The sequence below is a fragment of the Folsomia candida genome, unplaced genomic scaffold (assembly GCF_002217175.1).
Source record: "Folsomia candida strain VU population unplaced genomic scaffold, ASM221717v1 Fcan01_Sc003, whole genome shotgun sequence".
In the NCBI taxonomy this organism is placed as follows: Eukaryota; Metazoa; Arthropoda; class Collembola; order Entomobryomorpha; family Isotomidae; genus Folsomia; species Folsomia candida.
The window spans coordinates 6,750,625-6,768,932 of record NW_019091195.1 but is presented as its reverse complement, the minus strand read 5'-3'; the positions used below and the strand labels follow the sequence as shown (position 1 = coordinate 6,768,932).

The 18,308-nt window shown below is 39.6% G+C and overlaps 2 protein-coding genes across 2 annotated transcripts; one reads left to right on the top strand and one right to left on the bottom strand.

The window, feature by feature from the left end:
- The first annotated feature begins 9,496 nt into the window (after positions 1-9,496).
- Positions 9,497-17,880, top strand: LOC110846893. The gene is made up of 8 exons (XM_035850213.1): positions 9,497-10,392; positions 15,843-16,045; positions 16,198-16,265; positions 16,436-16,503; positions 16,784-16,917; positions 17,015-17,139; positions 17,243-17,358; positions 17,710-17,880. Exons 1-8 carry the CDS (start codon positions 10,350-10,352, stop codon positions 17,793-17,795), a joined length of 843 nt encoding a protein of 280 aa, XP_035706106.1. The 5' UTR covers positions 9,497-10,349; the 3' UTR covers positions 17,796-17,880.
- On the bottom strand, positions 13,663-15,418 carry LOC118435075. Its single transcript, XM_035850212.1, has 3 exons — positions 15,143-15,418; positions 14,098-15,053; positions 13,663-14,007 (listed from the first exon to the last, which is right to left on the bottom strand). The coding sequence occupies exons 2-3, from the start codon at positions 14,650-14,652 to the stop codon at positions 13,687-13,689; spliced, it is 876 nt and encodes a 291-aa protein (XP_035706105.1). The 5' UTR covers positions 14,653-15,053; positions 15,143-15,418; the 3' UTR covers positions 13,663-13,686.
- Positions 17,881-18,308: the final 428 nt, after the last annotated feature.

Genomic DNA, 18,308 nt, shown 5'->3' with positions numbered 1-18,308 from the left:
TTGCCATTGTGTTTTGTTATGTATTCAATTTTTGGGGAAGGATCTGCCAGGAAGGACTTCCTGCTGCTGCTGCTGCTCATCCCGTCCCAACCCAAAGCTGATGTCTTTAGTATTATGTATTATGTAAATATTATCTAGGATTTTGGCTTTCGATTCAGCTTTCCCGTCATCCAGACTTTCCAGAACCACTAACCAATCTACTGTCGTCTGATATACAGCAGCCCAGAATCTCCTCAAACTTTCACTTAGCCAACATCCATGGACCGTGTTATGATGACAGAGTCGACATAGGTTTTCGTGGTTTTCGTGGCATTCTCTCTCTCTCTGCATTTTTTAGACTAACAGAGCCATTTAATGTCGCTAATAGCCTTGACATCCGTTCCGTATTCATTTTGGAATTTCTCTCCGGCTCAGCGACTTTCTCTTTTCTTCTTTCATGTTTAATGGGCTTTTTATACTTTTGGGCCTAAAAAGTGACAGTCACATGCGCTTGGCGGTGTCTGTTGAACTTCATTTAATTCTCATAATATTTGCAAGAATTGTCGGCAAAAATATCGCCAATTTGATAGCACTAACAATTTTTATAACTACTAGTCTTACAACTTTATTCCACCATGCAGCTTAATATGACAGCGTAGACAATTTGGAGCTGAAAAAGTTTTCTTAATTAAGATGAATGTGGTAAACCAAGAGACACGCAAATACTACAAAGTCCAGTAATAATCCTACGAACCAAAAGATCCATGATTATCTACATGCAGATGTACATAACAAAGGGAGAATAGGAACATTTGTTTAAAAGTGGGTAATAATGACCATTGCAACCATCAATCAATTAACCGTGTTAACCGTTACATAACTAAAACAAACATGTACCCACAAGATGAAAGAACTTTGTGAGATTATGTAAAGATTTGAGAATTATATCAAGTTTCTTTCCTTCAGTTTACAAGTTAAGATTCCTCTAAACCTGTTATTTTAGTCAGAATGTGGTGGAGGTAGTACATACCAACTGGAGTTTGCTGCTTCGTAAAAGTCCGTCGGTCGTGCGTCATTTTTGCAGTTCACATGGAGCATCAAAAGTTGAGGCAATTTGTCCAACGGTGTCTGGTGGTGATTAATCACTTTCGAAATAAGATGAGCACTTTCCCTCGAAATTTCACTGCCTTACTCTTCTTTCTGATAATTCGTTTAGCTAGGACGTAGTTCTCTCCGTGGAGTTTATTTCTACCAAAATACATCCACTGCACCTTTCCAACCACCGAACTTTCTCCCATCTCGTCCACAATATTTTGTTCCAGAGTTCTAATTACGTATATATCCAGCGATGTTTTTGAGAGTACTTTGGGATCCCATCATTCAATTAATAATAATATTTTATGTAATAATTGATTACTTTTATAATGAAGAACTTATTCGATGATTTCAAATATATGCATTTACGAAGTACGTTTCTTGAATAACTTAATTAACCATAAACATACATTGGCTTGTGGATATGATTGAGTGAATGAGATAATCCGTGTCAAATTGGCCACAGAAATTTGCTGGCCAGATGCATACATAGGCACCTTGTCTCCATGTTGAGATTTCATGTTTGCCAACCACTTGGCTATTTCTTCTCTTTGATTAGTCTAATATTATTACAAATGTTGTACATCAACTGAATTTATTCTCAATGAGCGGAGAACGAGGAGAAAGTACAGTTCGCGTGCTTAAATACATTCGCCTATTGAGTAAATACATTTACATAATCGTCATTATTGCAAAATGTGCTCCTACATTCAGCTAAAGTTTGACGGATCTCAGCAACTAGGCACGAGAACGATTCTAAACTCTAAACACGTTTCCAAATTCAGATCAGTTAGTTTTAAAGTGGTCAACGAAGATAAATGACCTGTCTCAATTGATGATTGCTAGCATGAAACTGAAACTTTTCGGCTGCTGAAATGTTACACTGCAACTCAGGGCTTTGGTTGTCGTGCTGGCAGTGCAGATGCCAAGTTTTAACATGGAACTATGTGTGCATGTAGACATACCGTAGAATAATACTTGCACAATATCATCTCGCAACAAAACACATCCGGATTTCTTCCCTTTGGAACCAAAACATGTACATATCCGTGAAATATAATAAACTCTGGATAGACGGGCTGACTGGACGGAATATACACAGACCTGAACAAATCGGTTCATTAAAACGAAACATAATTTCCTGTGCCAAAGGCGATATTGCTCACGTCCATGAGATATATCCACCCACTTACTCGTTTCCTACTATGCAATTTGTTACATGTTGTGTGGATACGCATACTGACCAGACAAATACATGTCCATCTTGTGATGATCTCGTGTTCTTCCACCGTTCATCTCTTTTTATTTCCTTTAATTTAGTCAGTCAGGATCGCAAATCCCGGCAATAAATTCCAGCATATGTTTCATTTTTAACTAACGAAGGAAACCCAACCAGCACAGCAGTGCATGATCTTCAGAGTGTATGTACACATGTACGAATTTATGCTACACTACCTCGCCAACTAAAATGTACCCTGATTCCCTAGTTAGCCCGTGTTCTCATCATTCCGATAAAGTTGTGTCCAACTTCTTTCCACCCGCAAGATGAAATAGTTGCTTAATTTGATGCTGCAAAATCCTTCTGCGTGAAACTTAATCTGCAAGGCAAGCGAGAGAGGTAAGAGTTCCTAATTTTAGAAAAATTAAAAAAAGTCCTTTCCTTTTCCACACACCGACAGCTACTCAACATTAAACTGCACGCGTTTTTTTCCTTCGCCTATCCTGTCATTCACTTTTACATTGCACCACATTGCAATTTTGTTTCCGTGCATAAAATAAAAGCTGTGAAGAGATGCGGGCTGGATGCAGGCAATCCATACGAAATACCTCAGCTGTGAATTAGTTGAAAAGACGAGAAAAACGAAGGGCCACAGCAGCAGGAGGAGCAACTTCCTGTCTATCCAGCGAAACTCTACTTGCCATTCTATTTAGCTTCTCCTCGCTCCAGCAGAGAAGGGCTATAGTTAAACAAAACGAGCTGTTGGCAATAAAATGAAAGGTGGTCCCCAGGCACTTCACACCTATTTTCCTCAAGCATCATCCCGACTATCACTGTCATCATCCGCTCTGCTAATACAACCCACCTTAATAGCTCTCCCAATAAAACGTGCACAGACAGAGGATTCCCACTCCAATGCTCTCTCGTACGTACTTGTTCTTGCTTTCTCTTGCCGTCATCGCCCAAGTGGAATTGAAAATCCAGAGGTTTGGTTGAATTTTGGGGGAAAGAGCCAAGAAGTGCTGAGCCGAGCAGTCATTCCCATCACTGTTCAACTCATTCACATTTGAATCAAGAATAAACGGACATGACAAGGCAGGGAATAAAGGCTTTGCTAGCTTTGCTGGGTTGACTGACTGGGAACCTCTCTCAAGTTTCTATTACCACAAAACAATCATCATTGTTACGCCTCGGTCAGGGACGTGTCATCATGGATCACGGGATATTTAATTAATAATGTAGCGTTTAATCAAATTGACTTCTCGTGGAGGCATTTTATTACTCCTTCTTATCTTGTCAATCAAGACGTTCAAGTATTAAAGAAACTTTATTTGGTAACAAAAACCAGCCAAATTATTAATATATGTATGTGTGTACACATGTATATGCGTACACTATGGACCGATAAATCGTTCGGGCTGTCAGTTCAGCATGTGAAATTGAGTCCACCGGAAAAATTAGGTTATGCCATTTTGGCTGCTGAAGAATGAGTGCGGCCATGCTGAGAGGGAAATAAAGTTTGCAATTAATCTGACTCAATCACGCTTTGTGATGTGGTGTTTGCATGTGGGTCACAATGCCTGGGAGCGTTTAGGAAATTGGAAAGGTTTCGGAAGTTGGTGGTGCTAGAAATTAGTTAATTGACTGTAATCTTTATGATTTCCCAACCATTTTCAATCAAATCCGGAGTACAGAGTGGCACTGGAAGTACGTACGTAGTCGCGCTAGTCGTGGAGTGGATTTTGAAAATGAGGTAGCGATAGTGAATGAAGTAAATGATTTCGTGGTGGTTTTGGTCTGCGTCACCACTCATTCGTTTTCCGGTTGAACGTGTGCCATGAGCTGCTCACCATCACCACCACTCCACTTCATATTACCACCACTTCTCGTGCTTTGATTATCTACTAATTACTAATTATGCGGGCAACAAGCGCCCTTAATCAGCTGTATTAGAGTAACACCTAGTTGATACTAGACCAAGATTGGATGTAAATTGGTTGTGTCATTCAAGAATTGTTGGAGGCCATATATTCAAAGGGTTGTCAAAACCCTAACCAAAATTCTACTGCTACTTATTCATCCATGTCAGAACACTGTTACCTGTCACCGAATAAATAAGTTAAAATAAAATAATTACACACCGCTGTACTTGATACAGTAATAATTTTATTGAGAGAAAGCAAGTATGATGCGTATGTATGTTCATGTGAGCAGGAGTTGATTTTAGGTACGAAAAATTGAGCTGGCACGAAAAAAGTGAAATGGATCAGGAGAATGGGACAGATAAAGAAGCGGAGAAAGCCTCGAGGGAAAGTAAACAATGAGGGAGTGAGAAAATAGAATGCTATGAAACAAGGATTCCTAAGATACTTTTCAACTTGGCCTTTGTTACAGAACACTCAATGTTCGAGTTGGATGTGTTGTGGGCGAATTAAGGGAGGCGAATTAGAGATACGTCAGAATTGGGGGTATAACACTGTGCTTTCTCTTCCTCAGAGGGTTCCACCACCACGATTATCACCTCCAGCCAACACTTTGCTCCTGCCAACTAGTCCACACGAGGATTCAATTCTATGTACGCTAGGAATTAGTGTTTTGTTCTCCACTGAGAAGAAGACAAGGTAAACATTGTAAGAACGTGAAACAAAACTGGTTTCATGAAAGGATACCAAAAACCAGAACAAAAGTTTACAACGAGTTCTTCTAATACGACGATGAAGGAAGGAAAGTCTTTTAGAGTTTATCCTGATCGAAGTCCATCCTTGTCCATTCCTTATCGAATTTCATGTCTTTTTTTTTAGAAACGACAGAAAAGCACAGTGTCACTTTTTGAGAGTTTCCGTCACCACCACTAATCATGTTATGCTGCATAGGCTGTTCTCGTCCGTCATCGAAAATACTTTAACCCCAGTGAAAGGTGGAGATGACACTGATCTATGCGGGCATTATGTAAGGTGGCCTCCCAACTGATCGCCATTGACCAAACATAATTTTATCATCAAGCTGATTAAATTATTTTAGTGGGCAACTTGAATTACGTGGTGGTGAAATAAGGAATTAGGGACTAAATTGGAAATCATTGAGACGATGGGTGATCAATAGAGGTGATGGAACCAAGAAAGTGAGCTGGCTAGGAGTGGGACCAAGAAGAAGAGGTACACTTTGTTACATTGTGGTCTTGCGGTAATCAGGTTTGTACATACTCCGGAAGTGGATATTGCCATCAGCTTTTACAAAGTTTCCTTCTCAGCCGATGCTGCCGTTCCCGTGCAGCCTATTCATGTTGGGGGCCATTTGTAAAGGGGTTCGTTGTGCTATCTTTCTTCTCGTGTAGCTGTGAAAGTTTTGGTCTTTTATGACATAGTACTTCCTGTTGTCACCTCAAACTAAATGAAAAATGATCAGAAATCCTTGCGAGTATTTTGAACTATGAGTTTCATAAAGTTTCCACGAGGAGCGAACCATGAGTTAAACAAATAATTAATGGAACGCCTTTACTGATTTTATACCCAGTGCTTCTAGTTATAATTGTGCGTGCTTCTGTTAAAAATCATGCATTGTAATCTATTTAAATTAGAATTTGGGCGGCAATGGTTTTGAGATGATTTAATTCATTTTGAAATGTTTTAAATGTTTCAAACTAAATTTTTCTAGCACACGAGATCTACAATTTAATCCCAATGTGCTGTACTCGTAGTTATTTATTTCTTTTCCGTTCTTGCTTTCTTTAAATTTAGTTATAAATTGTTTACCAGCGACCGTGTTCTCATTCACTTGGAGAATTTAGAAAATGGCATGAAGCGAAATGGCTGCGTGAAATAAGTATTCTTGACGAAGGACCCCAAGGAAAAACAATAAAAATGCACGTAAACGTATCACTCTCGGGTTCCATAAATCTTTCACTTGTGAATGTATAACTTTGTTTGCTCGTGAATTATATCTCTTTCCTGCTTCCTCAGAGACAAAAGGCGAATGGCTGACAATGAACAGACACCCACATACTGTGAGCGACGACTTGAAAATTACTCTTCCACATGGCATTATGAAACTTGCAACAATTTCAGCCCGGGTTTATGGAGATATACCAAAACTTGAATATAAGCAATTAAGGGAGCAATGAGCCACGAACTCTACAGACATGCAGATTCATACTTAAATTGTTTTACTCGATTCAGTGCAAACGCGTTCTATCATATCTCACAGGAAATTATACATTAGCATGCAATAAAGTATGCAGTTCATTACAGTTCAAAATCGAACTTCAGCTTCACATTGACAAATTCAAATTCACGTGCCGGTGTTAGTTTTTTGATAAGTTAAAAGTTACATTTTTGCAGTTTTACTAGCAATTTAATAATGTATTTCCAATAATTATTTTCAAAGATTTTTGAAACTGATTTTTGAAATTCGCAGTTCTTCCATGTATTCACTACCTAACTTCCATAAAGAAATAAATACCCAACTCCCTTTTGCAATAAATTGAAAGTTCAAATTTCCTAAACATTTGCAATTTTATGCAATCTCCCTTATCAAATTCGTATCAATTTCCAAAGTTGGAAAGTGGGTTTTGCATTAGGTCACGCAGCCTTGAGCCGATTTGATTTTTACGAGTAACAGATCAAAATCAATCTTCCTCGCAAGTTCCATTGATCAGTTATCAATTGAATGAGATGTATTTATATCGGCGTTTATGGGATAAGAAAACTTTTCTTATATTTTATGTAGATATGGATAATTGAGGAGTTCCAGGGTAATAGAGAGGACGGTGAAAGTGGATGAAAGTAAGTGGTGGAGATGGAATGAAAAAGAGTTTAGTTGAGTAAAAGTGAGTTCATACGTATCAACATGCTCTCCAGCAGACTTTGGGACTTTTAGTTTGGCAAAAAAGAAACTCTCGATGCTTGATAGAGAAGGAGATGGGGAACAAGTTAAGCAGAAAGATATACAAACGAGAAGGAGGACAGGATATCCAGCAGCCCATGTAGAAGAGGAGGATGACAAAAAGTACACACATACATCTGGATGGGTGGGTGGGTGTAATAGATGGCGGAAGACAGTGCTGGTGGGGCTGTCAGATAACAAACTGAGAGTCCAAATTCAAGTGACACAGTTCTTGAAAACTATTACTCGAAAGGATTCGAATGGAAATCCAATTCACTTTCAAATAGGATTTTGTTCCCTTATTCTCTCTCTTTCTCTTCCAGTGGCAGGCTCACTTTTATTATTTACCTTATCCTCCCCCATCCATCGCCGCACCAAAGTGATCGTCACCTCCTCAGGAAGAGGTGGTGCTTGTATTGCCAGCATCCTGCCACTCGTCTGATCTTGCTGCACAGGTGCACTTAATTTTCCCAAATAGATAGCAACCCTCTTTGGCACGGATAAATCGATAGGCCAGCTTAAGATGTGCGTTACTTGGCTGAAACGGCGGTCTCAAACTTGGAAATCTTGTGATCGCTACCAGAATACTGATAACCTAAAGACAATTTCGCGGGTGGACCTAAGTGGATAAATCTTTCAAATCAAATATACTTTGGACCGGTAGTGAAGAGTCGTTGCAATCTCAAGTACAGAAAAAAAGACCAAGCTCAAAGGCGCAACTTGTACATGTCACTTGTGAATCAATGCGTGAGTCCAGCATAAGCTCAGCTCGATGGACATGTTGGTTATTGCTTTCATTAAATCCTCCGACTTGGTTTAATGAGATCGAATGCATTAGTTAGCTCGAAGCAGCCATGTAGTGCTTCGGAGGACGTGGTTTATTGCCTGGAAAGGATCTTTGCGTAATATTAATATTCTTAAGTGCGACATTGCCCATTATTTCTTACGACAGTGCCACGTAGAATGCATGCATCATATTGATTCATAAAATCATACTTTCCTAGGACTCAGTAAAATTGAATAACGGTCGAAGTGAAGATGGGGTTCCTAATTTTGTGTTAATCATAGCATGCTTGACATTTAGTCTTGATCAATGTAACCAAAACCAGCTATAGTAATATTTAATAATAGCAAGCTAGCACTATTTATGGAGCATTACAAATCTCTGCACAAAATGCCCACCATTGGGACCGGTGCGGATGTGCTGCTATATGCCAAGTACGGAGGTGAGTTGGCATCCTCCCTCGCAATAATCCATAATCCCTGGATGTGCATTAATAACCCAAATCCACCGGGATAGGAAAATGACTGCGATTTTCCTTCAAGCAATGATTATATCCTGGTCTGAAAGACACAAGAATCATTATCAGTGAAGGATTCAAAGTTTTATAGCTCGTGGTCGTGCTGCCGTCGATGAGACAAAATGCCCGGCCAAACTTGCTATCATAAGACACTCAATCTTCCTCATTTTTGCTGACACGATTGCCATAAATATAACATTGAATGAAATACGACGTAACTCAACCATTAACTTTCACCTTTTTTAACTAACTTGCGCCGAGTATGCGGTGAAAGTGGTGCGGCAAAATTATCTTTTTGGTGGGTCTCAAGTGAAATTCTCTCGCTGTGAGTAGTGGTTTGGGGATTAGTCGAGTTACAAAAGTGACCTGTTTTATTACATTATTGGAAAGTTTATGTCCTTTTCGATTAAAGTGGGACAAATTGGACTTCTGTTCTTTTAGTAGATTTATGACTAACCACAGACAGACTCAAAGTTTTTTAGATTGTTAACTCGAGCAAGGCGAGTGAGTGGACCTTCATTCATGTCCCTCCCCGTAAAACTCGTCTACCGTAAAAGTGCTCTTCCCCTCCTACATTCATTTCATAATCACGCCAAATATTTTATGGCTCACACTAAAAGTCGAGCCTTTGGCTAAATTCATTTCGCTTTTTGGCAAACTCAGATTAAATTTTTGATGGTGAAGAAAGAGAAATGATTTCTTTCTGCTTCATCACCGCGCAGAAAAATTTAATCAAAATTATCGCAACTTTCACCTGATAACATCTGCAATATTTTTTATTCACAACTGGATCCTTTCACCTCTGCGAACGTTTCTTATTGCACATTAAACACGAGCATGGAGCCGAAAACGAAACAAAGTGCAGCGGAGAAGATGTGCGAGGGACGACCATTGTTCCACTCATTGGGGCAAGTTTAAAGTTGGAGTCAGTTTGTATGGAGCGTGTGTGAGTTACATACGTACGTTCGTACATACGTGGGTTATATACTCGAGGGTTTTCATCGATCTTGAGCACAGTTTTCTCCAAGATTCGGAACTCAGACAACACACACCAGCAGCGGCAGGAGTCCTGGAAGCAAGTAAGCAGCCAGCCAGCCACCAACCGACCAACGGACCAAGCGATGCAAAAGTGAGAGTTGAGAAGGCGGCGAGTGAATTTTGGTCGCCGTTGTTCTGTGCCTCGTCACTTGTGGTCTGCTCTCTCTTCCGTCACTTTCTCTCTCCCTCTCTCTCTGACACAACACAAGTCACTTGTTCCATCATCCACTTGTGCACCCAATCTATGTAACAACTCCCAACTTTACTGTTTTGGTTTGTAAAGTGTCATCCTTCTGACAGTCTCCTGCTTTGTTGGGGACAAGTGCACTATTATCGCCATTTGCTCCAGTTTGCTTCCCACTTTCCCCCGTCCCAAGTGGTCCACAAGGCAATTCGCAGCCTTGACTAAGCGGAGCAGAGTGGTAGTGCCAGAATAAAACCATTTGAGGAAAACAGCAACAAAAGTGTTGGCATCAACAAACACTTTGATTTGTTCAGGCAGAAGGAATCAACATAACTTTCACCAAACAAGTCCAACACAAAATCACACGACTCTGCTGAATTGTCATTGTACCAGAAATCCCACGTACGTATGTACAAATATTGTCTGGACCGTGTTACAAACGTTCTCTAATGAGCAGTAAATCTGTCTTACATTTCCCACTTGCCAATGTGGCAGAAAAGTACGTCGCATGAGTGAAAGCAACAGACAAATTATTCGAAAGGGAGAACCATCATCATCAACAGCGACAAGGACTGACATGCCAAGTCAAGTATAAACCCCAACTAACTAACTGACTAACATACGGAATAAGTAATCGATTGAAATCAACAGCATGGGGGAGAAACTTTTACTTTGTGCACTCCTGGCCAATTGGGGTAAGACTTTCATTCATTCAATAATGTCTTCTTGATTTGTCTCTCTGTTTCCATCGTCCAGTTTCTCTACTGATTTTCTTTTCGTGTGTGTGTGGTTTGTTTCCACTGCCCGCACGTCTACATACTTTTTCTCTGTGTGTAAATATCTGTCTGTCTCGCAATGCATCTCCTTCTCAAGTGCATGACATTTTTTCCTTGGCTTTCTCTCATGTTACGCTGTACGCAACAATTCGCTTCATGGCATCACTCTCTGGAATTGTATCAAGTTGTTTCCTTTAGCCAGGTTTTGCTTTTAGCCAACGGAAATGGTTTGAAAAGGTTCCAACGAGGGCAGTAAATAAAGTGGCTCCCATGCCATGCTGCATTGTGCGAGATAAGACATCAAGTATCCCCACTGAGTAACTAACTAACCGAATGCCAGCCACATATCCAACGGCAGATCGCGGAGAAAGAAAGAAGAGACACTGGGAGTATTTATATATAAAGAAAGGACCGCCGTCGCCGTAGGATATCTGCACTACGATCTACATCCCCAGCATCATCTCATCCAATGCACAATCAGAATTCACAGCTCGAGACCATGGAAGAACAAGAGAGCGACAGAATTGTTGGCGTTCCTCTCCTGATCTCGTCCAGATAACGGAGCAGAACTTTTCTGACTGTTGGACTTTCTTAATAATAAGAGAAAACTTTTGTCTTCCGCCTCCGCCTTCTCACTACAAAACAAAACAGAGGTTTAGATCATCATTAAACCAAACTCAACTACTGCCGACTCCTTTTACTAAACCTTCCGTCGGCGTGAGAGTTTACCATTATCTCTTTGTTTGAACTTTGATAATTATCGTACGCAGGGCTAGCAAACCGTGTATGGCGGAGATATGCATGTGTACATACACATGCACGCTTGCTTACAAGGGTAAAAAGTGAAACGGAACTTTGTTGCGTTTTGTTAAAATGAAACTTTAGTCACAATGCATAACTAAAACTAACGGTTGTCCTCACGTTGTTGGGTTGGAAGAAGAGTACATTAGTACATAATAAATAACCTGCATGAGATTCAGCCAAAACTTGCATCATTAACTAATGGCAAATGTAATGCCAGACAGACTGACTGACTGACTCGGTCGGACAGTGAATGAAGAGACAAAGAATGTTATTTGACGGAAACAAAATAAGCATAATCAAGACGTTGAAGTAAACAGGATTGCACTCCCACTGCGGCCGAGGGGATAATTAAAACTGAGGAGGAAATCCGCACAAGAATTGAAATAAATCCCAGTCTGCTTCATTAATACTTCATTTCCCTTCGTGTAAATTCACACTTGAAGCCGTTACCATAAATGGGTGCGTCGTTCCAGTGGATAGTGGTTTAGTTAGTCGAGCTCCTCGTGGAGAGAGGAACGGAAAAGTAAAGAGAATGCGGGGAAATGAATGAGTGAATATTCTATAAATTCTTGACGGTTCTCTGACATTTCATTCCAAGGATCGAAAATTTATGAGAAAGTTTCCTTGACTTTTCTCCTACTGGAGGATCCCTCCTCTCGCCTCGCTTTCTCCATGAATATGCTTCCACACAAACCCAAATTTTCTTGTCGGTTGGTCTTGTCGTAAACTCTTGTTCTTCTCTTGTGGCTGATGTTGGTTGGTTTGGTTAGTGATTCCCGAGATTCTGGTGAATTATTATTAAATTGGATAGTTTCTAGCTGCATTGGTCGGCCTCGTGAGGAGCAAGTAGTAGGGAACTAAATATCCCTACAAACATTCCAAGACTAGTCTTTCAGTTGTCTAAACTTGGTGAAAATATCATCAATGACGAAATTAATTTTCCGTACTTAAATTAGTCCGAGTCCCAGTTGGGACTAGCTGGAAGTGCCGCTGAAAAGTTCAATTCGACATTGCAGTTAGATTTACTGCATTTGTTGAGTAGTTCAAGTGCACCTTTGTAGAAAGTTACCAATTTCTAATTGTCTCTGGTACTTCAAATCCCAATCCTTTGACTACCCAATCCACCGCCACTACAGCAATTATGTTCAGCCACCACGGTCGGTCGTAATCTCACTACTAATGGTTACGCACCCCTATATTTGCCACCATGCCATATAATAAAGCAGGCCTAGGAGTCACATTTCGGCTATAACCAACTCTTTCTTAACCGCAAACTTTGTATGAATTACACTCCAAGTAAAATTACTCGACAAGCGGGATTAAGAATAAGAGTCATTAACTGCAGTTTTAGAAAGTAGGAAATATTCTAGTTCAAGGCGAATAGCTCAATCTAAAAACAAAGTGAAAACGCGATGTGAAGACAATGTATGGCAGACGGCGAGCTATATTACATCGGGGAAGCCTGGGAGAAGGCTCTATTGCCAATTTTACTAAAATGCTAATGTTTCCTAAAGTTTTCATATTGAAACTTGAGCGAGGAGTAATGTATTGAGTGAGGAGAAATGTTATCATAAGTGAAAGTGTGAAAGTTCAATTGAGACGGTAAATGGAGAAGATGTAAAATATTTACAACTTTACTTTGCATACATTTCGAGATGTAAGACTTGTTTATGGTTTATGTTATGACTTCATTTGGACCGTTAGTCCGATGTCCTTGTTCTTCTCCCAGTTTTCTTCTCCGCCTCGCTCCGTCCATGTATGTACTCTGTCCCAAAATTGAGAATCTTGTGAGGGACGGAGCAGCCATCCTTGTTTTGCTCTCAAAAATGTATAAGAAGCGAGAGATGGTTGAGCTCGTGTGTGTGTTTTTTTTTTGCTAAAGTAGCCTTTTTCCTACCGTCGTAAAATTTTATATTGCTTTGACTCTTATGAAAAATGAGGGTGAGAAAGAGCCAATGCTTGCATCCGCTGTATGCCAGATGCCATATGCATTCAACTCACTATCACGTCTTCCTCCTAGGTTTCCATACTTTGCAATGCTGATTTTTGTTACCACACATTGCTTCACTAACAAATTTCATGCGACTTGCTTTTAGAGACAAAGTTTTGGCTATGATAAAATGTTGAAGAAAGCACCGTTTCCCTGAATAATTTCAGACTATCGGTGAATTCTTGTTAAGACTAATAATGCCCCGTGGACGTTTAAAGATATATTATTAAAATCAATGTCTTTTTTCTCCTGTTCTGCCCTTTGTAGCACTGGTGAAATTATATGATAAATTACAAATGATAAGCTGCATTTTTTATATTAGCATTTCTTGTATATCTTGAGTACCTTTATTTCATTAAATATGTAAGTAGAACTAAATATGTATGTAAGTTCATTTTTACGTAAGTATAACATATTATCTAACGACATAATTGAATAGTTGCATCACGAATAATTTTGTACTTGTTATTATCTTCTCGGGTTCCTGAAACCCACCTCTCTGTGACAGAAGACTTTTTAATACAGAAATGACCAGCTTCACATTCGTCCAGAGTGGCAAAATAGGGGGGGTATGGCGTCTCGTCTTCGTCAATAAACTTAAAGAAAGAAGTTCCATCCTCTTCATGGTCGTTCGCTAACATCCTAGCTGTGGCTTCTTTCGCAATCGGGATGGTAGCGTCGGGTTTTGTTATGATAAACAAATCCGAGTCCGTCATGACGTTCATCTGGTCACCATATGCCTTAACGGAGGAAACACAAACATGCGACTTTAGAGGTGGTGCAATGATAATATATTATGTAAGAATGAAGGTTATGTTTGATTAACGTACCATCCAAAATCCTTCAGTTTGCTCTGCGACATACATTTCTTCACAAAGAGTGACAATTAATTCCAAGCAGATGCATGGGTCTTTCTCATCCAGTAAACGATCTTTGACTTGGCTGCTTCTTTTGTCACGTGCTGTGAAATGAGACCATCTCATCCCGAATTGTCCGTCTTCAGACTTCCATTTTCCAAAATAATATTGTCGTCTGATGGAAGGGTCAGTAATGAGGTCACTCCAACTACGAGTTTCGTTCCGAAACGGATCCAAGTCGAAGTCTTTAGGAATGTATAAGAGTACGGCACAGTAAAAAATGTCCATGTTGGGAGTCAGTGCTTTTCTTTTGCTTGTACAAAGTAAGCTCATGGCTATATTTCTTGGATTTGCATTTTTTCTTTGCATTGCTTCTGAACAAGACGTTTTCCAGTTGTTGCCTAAATAATTTGCCAAACTCTGTCGTTTTGGCTTCCCCTTGTTGTTTCCATTCAAGACGTAGTAGCCCAATTCGGATGCAAAATGGATCTCTTTTGTCATTCTTGTGGTGACCCCAGCTTTAGCCATGATGATGTCTAGTACGGCTTGATTCTGTGTCTTCGACTTAAACCATTCCACGGCGATGAGTCGTTCAGCTTGGAGGCGAGGATAAAATGAATATATAACTTCCGGTCCCTCTGTTACGGCACTGGGTCCGGCTGCACTATCCAAAGTTTCGACAACTTCTGGTGGAACAGTCCTTTCTCCGAAATGAAAGTCTTCATCGTCAAACTCGTCATAATAATCTGCATAAAAATGCAATGCAAATATTATTACTTGAATTGTTTAGGAATATGCACAAAGAAACTTACTTTCTACTTTCTTCTCCTCTTCTTCATCCGACGAGATGACCGGTTTGCTCTTTTTCCCCTTAACTGGACATTTAACGACTTCATCACTTGAGGATGAATCAGACGACTGACATGATTCTTAAAAACGAATAAAAAACAACATTAATAATTAATTAATACAAAATATATGATCATTTTTTCTTCCCTATAATCAAAATATGTTTTACCTTCAGCCTTATCGTCCTCTGCATAATTAACCGGATTGGTCAAACGAGAAGACCGACGTGGTCGTGACATCTCAAAAAACTCTATAAAAAGAGTGGAAAAATTTATCTACAACACATGTTTAATTTAATAACAAACGATAAGAAATTTTAATTTTTGTCACTCAACAAATCACTAATCCTGTCTAGAGTTACCTTTTGTAAAGTGAATTTCCGTCAAAAATTGAAACTTTGTAAAACTAAAAATGTTCTGGCTGGAGGAGATCCGACCACGACAAGAAGCACTGGATGAGGATAAAATGCTGTCCGAGTAAGGGATGGGAAGCTTGTTTGCTTGCCCAAATGAGCTTCGCGTTGTTTTTCAACTAAAGACACGTCAGGACTTGGTTGGGCATCAACTGTAGCTTGTGTTGATAAGAAAGCGTCTTTCTTATCAAGCATAGTTAAAAATAGATGCCCACTAGGGTTCATTTGATGATTTGATTTCATGGTGCCAGTTGAGGTAATCGTCTCAACAAGTTTTGAATACGAGGCGGATGACAATGATGTGCAAAACAGAGATGGAATAATGACAATTTCTTTGTGACATCAATACCCATCTTCGGACAAGGTGTCACCGTGTCCGTTCGTTCATCGTTACTATGAGCGAGAAAAAATTCCATCTTGCAAAAATGCAAGAATCTATTTTAACTTTTTCTTTCAGGTCTCAGTCTCCGGCTGGAAAACGTATCCATTCCACAATACGGCATAAAGGACGGAGGTGTCACTCTGGGCTGCTTCTTTGATTTGGAGAAAGACACATTTCTAGTCCTAAAATGGTACAAGGATGGGCACGAATTTTTTCGCTACTCTGAACAAAGCACTCCATTCATCCTCACTTTCCCCATTGACGGAGTCTTTGTAGAGGTAAACCACCACATTCTCAGTCCTGCTTGCTTTCCCCAACTCCCAACCCTCCACACATTCGCCACCACTCTTGACACAAGTGGTGTGAAGAATGGAGCAAACAAGTTGTGAAATTCAACTCACTCACTGAACAAAATGTTTGATGAATGTAGATTACGCAGTCAAACATGAACCAAGTGGTGCTCAGAAACATTTCACTTCGATCCAGTGGCTCGTACAGGTGAGGCAAAAATGGAATAAAAAATGAAATAATTTATTCTTACCTAATTCAACCTCAAATGAAAGTCTGTGAAGAAAATATTTGTATTGACTGAAAAAAAATAATTGGTGATGGTCGCTTCACTTTTAATTGTGGCATAATCGCTTTTAATTATGATTCTAAAATTGTAGGTGCGAAGTCAGCGCTGATCTCCCCTCTTTCAGAACGCTTTCGCAGTCTGGAGAATTATTTGTTACTGGTGAGATTTCGTTCAATTTTAGAAAGTATTCCTGAGATATATGGTAGAACGAGACACGTAATAACAAAAGTTGACAATATATGCAAGTACTTGTTTAGCTTCATGTCTCAGGATTGTGGTGGTGTTATTATAAATATATTAAACACGGGTATGTGACTGGAAATGTACAGGAAGGATTTGGTTCAAATTATTACTTCGACATTCCACACCATTATCTTCGACCATAATAATGTCACTCGTATCGTGGAGAAAGTTAGTAACACTGAATTAAATTTTGTAGCCCCCCCAAGAGATTTGCCGCACATAGATTGCCATCCTCCACTGATTCAACAAGGAGACGTATTAAAATGTAATTGCACGTCGTACGCTAGTAAACCAGCTGCTTCTCTCATGTTCTATTTAAACGAGGGAAAGGTAAGTGAAAATACCAACTAGTCAGTTCTACCCAAGTAACTTTTACTGCTGTTAAATTAGGCTGAATGTGCCGTTTCGTAATTTTCACTCGTTTTAGGCAAATTTTGGCGACATGATTGAATATTTACCGGCATTGGAGCCTTATGGACTCGAGACGTCCATCCTGGGGCTAGAATTTCAAGTTGAAGTTATGCATTTGAAAAATGGGGCTTTGCGAATAAAGTAATAAATACGTTACATACTTTCATTAAAATAACTCTAGCAAAATACGTATTTCTGTGTGGTAAAAATTATGGCAAGTCTTAAAATAAAGCAATAATTGCAGATGTACAGCCACGATTGGAAATGGATACTGGGTGTCGAATGTAACACTGTACGAGGCGAGCGTGAACGTGAACGCACAGCCGTCCAGTCCAGCAGGACCAAATAGATTGTTATCAGGTGAGTAATAAGAATTTTCCCTGACGAGCCTTCTCCAATCGCATCTCTCTCATCTCTCCTCAAAAAAGATTCCTCTTTCTCTGATAATGGACTTAAATGAAGCGAAGGATTGATTGCTAAGTCTCAACTTGTCGGAAATTGAGCAAGATTTGATTATAGGATTTCGACATTGATGCTTTTCCACCGCTACCGACCTCCATACTTTCTGGTAGCCGTAGAAATCTTGTCTAAGATTAGAAAGAGATCATTCTATGCGCCTCTCTCTCTCTCTTTCTCTCTCTTTCTGCTGTATTGAGTGGCTGGGCGATGATGATGAGATGGGAGATTAAGCCTTTGTCTGATTTATTTCAGGTGTCCCCAGAGGGAACGGGTCTGGTGGATTATTAACCCTCGTCGTCACTTTTCTCCTCGCTCTTCTCACTCATCTCCATCCATGATCTATTCCTTTCTCCCTCTGACTATCCATCTATCAATATATGTATTGTAGAAATGCGGGGTCGTATAGTCCGCTTACACCCACTTCTTCATAAAAAAACTCCAAATTGAAACCACAGGTTGGTTGGAAAATTATGACGCAGTAAACTCAAATCCATCACATATCGGTGATAATATTTATTATCATCACGTTCAGGTAGATATTTTATATATTCCAGGTGCGACGTTTTTATCCCTTTCAACTACCCAGCTAATAAGTAAGCTCTGATTTACGGCGATGCACGACTCACGTAATGGGAGAAATTTTACATTAAGCACTGTTACTTTTTAACGTGAAACGATAATTATAAATACTTCATAGAAAATATGTGATTACATTTTTCAATAAAATATTTGTTTACATAAAATGTCCTTCCATATATCGGATGATCCTTTTTTAGCAAAACAAGGTCTCCATAATTTTTGGCTTGTGTTTGTGAAGGAAGATGGAAATTGTGTTATTCATGCAGTATATG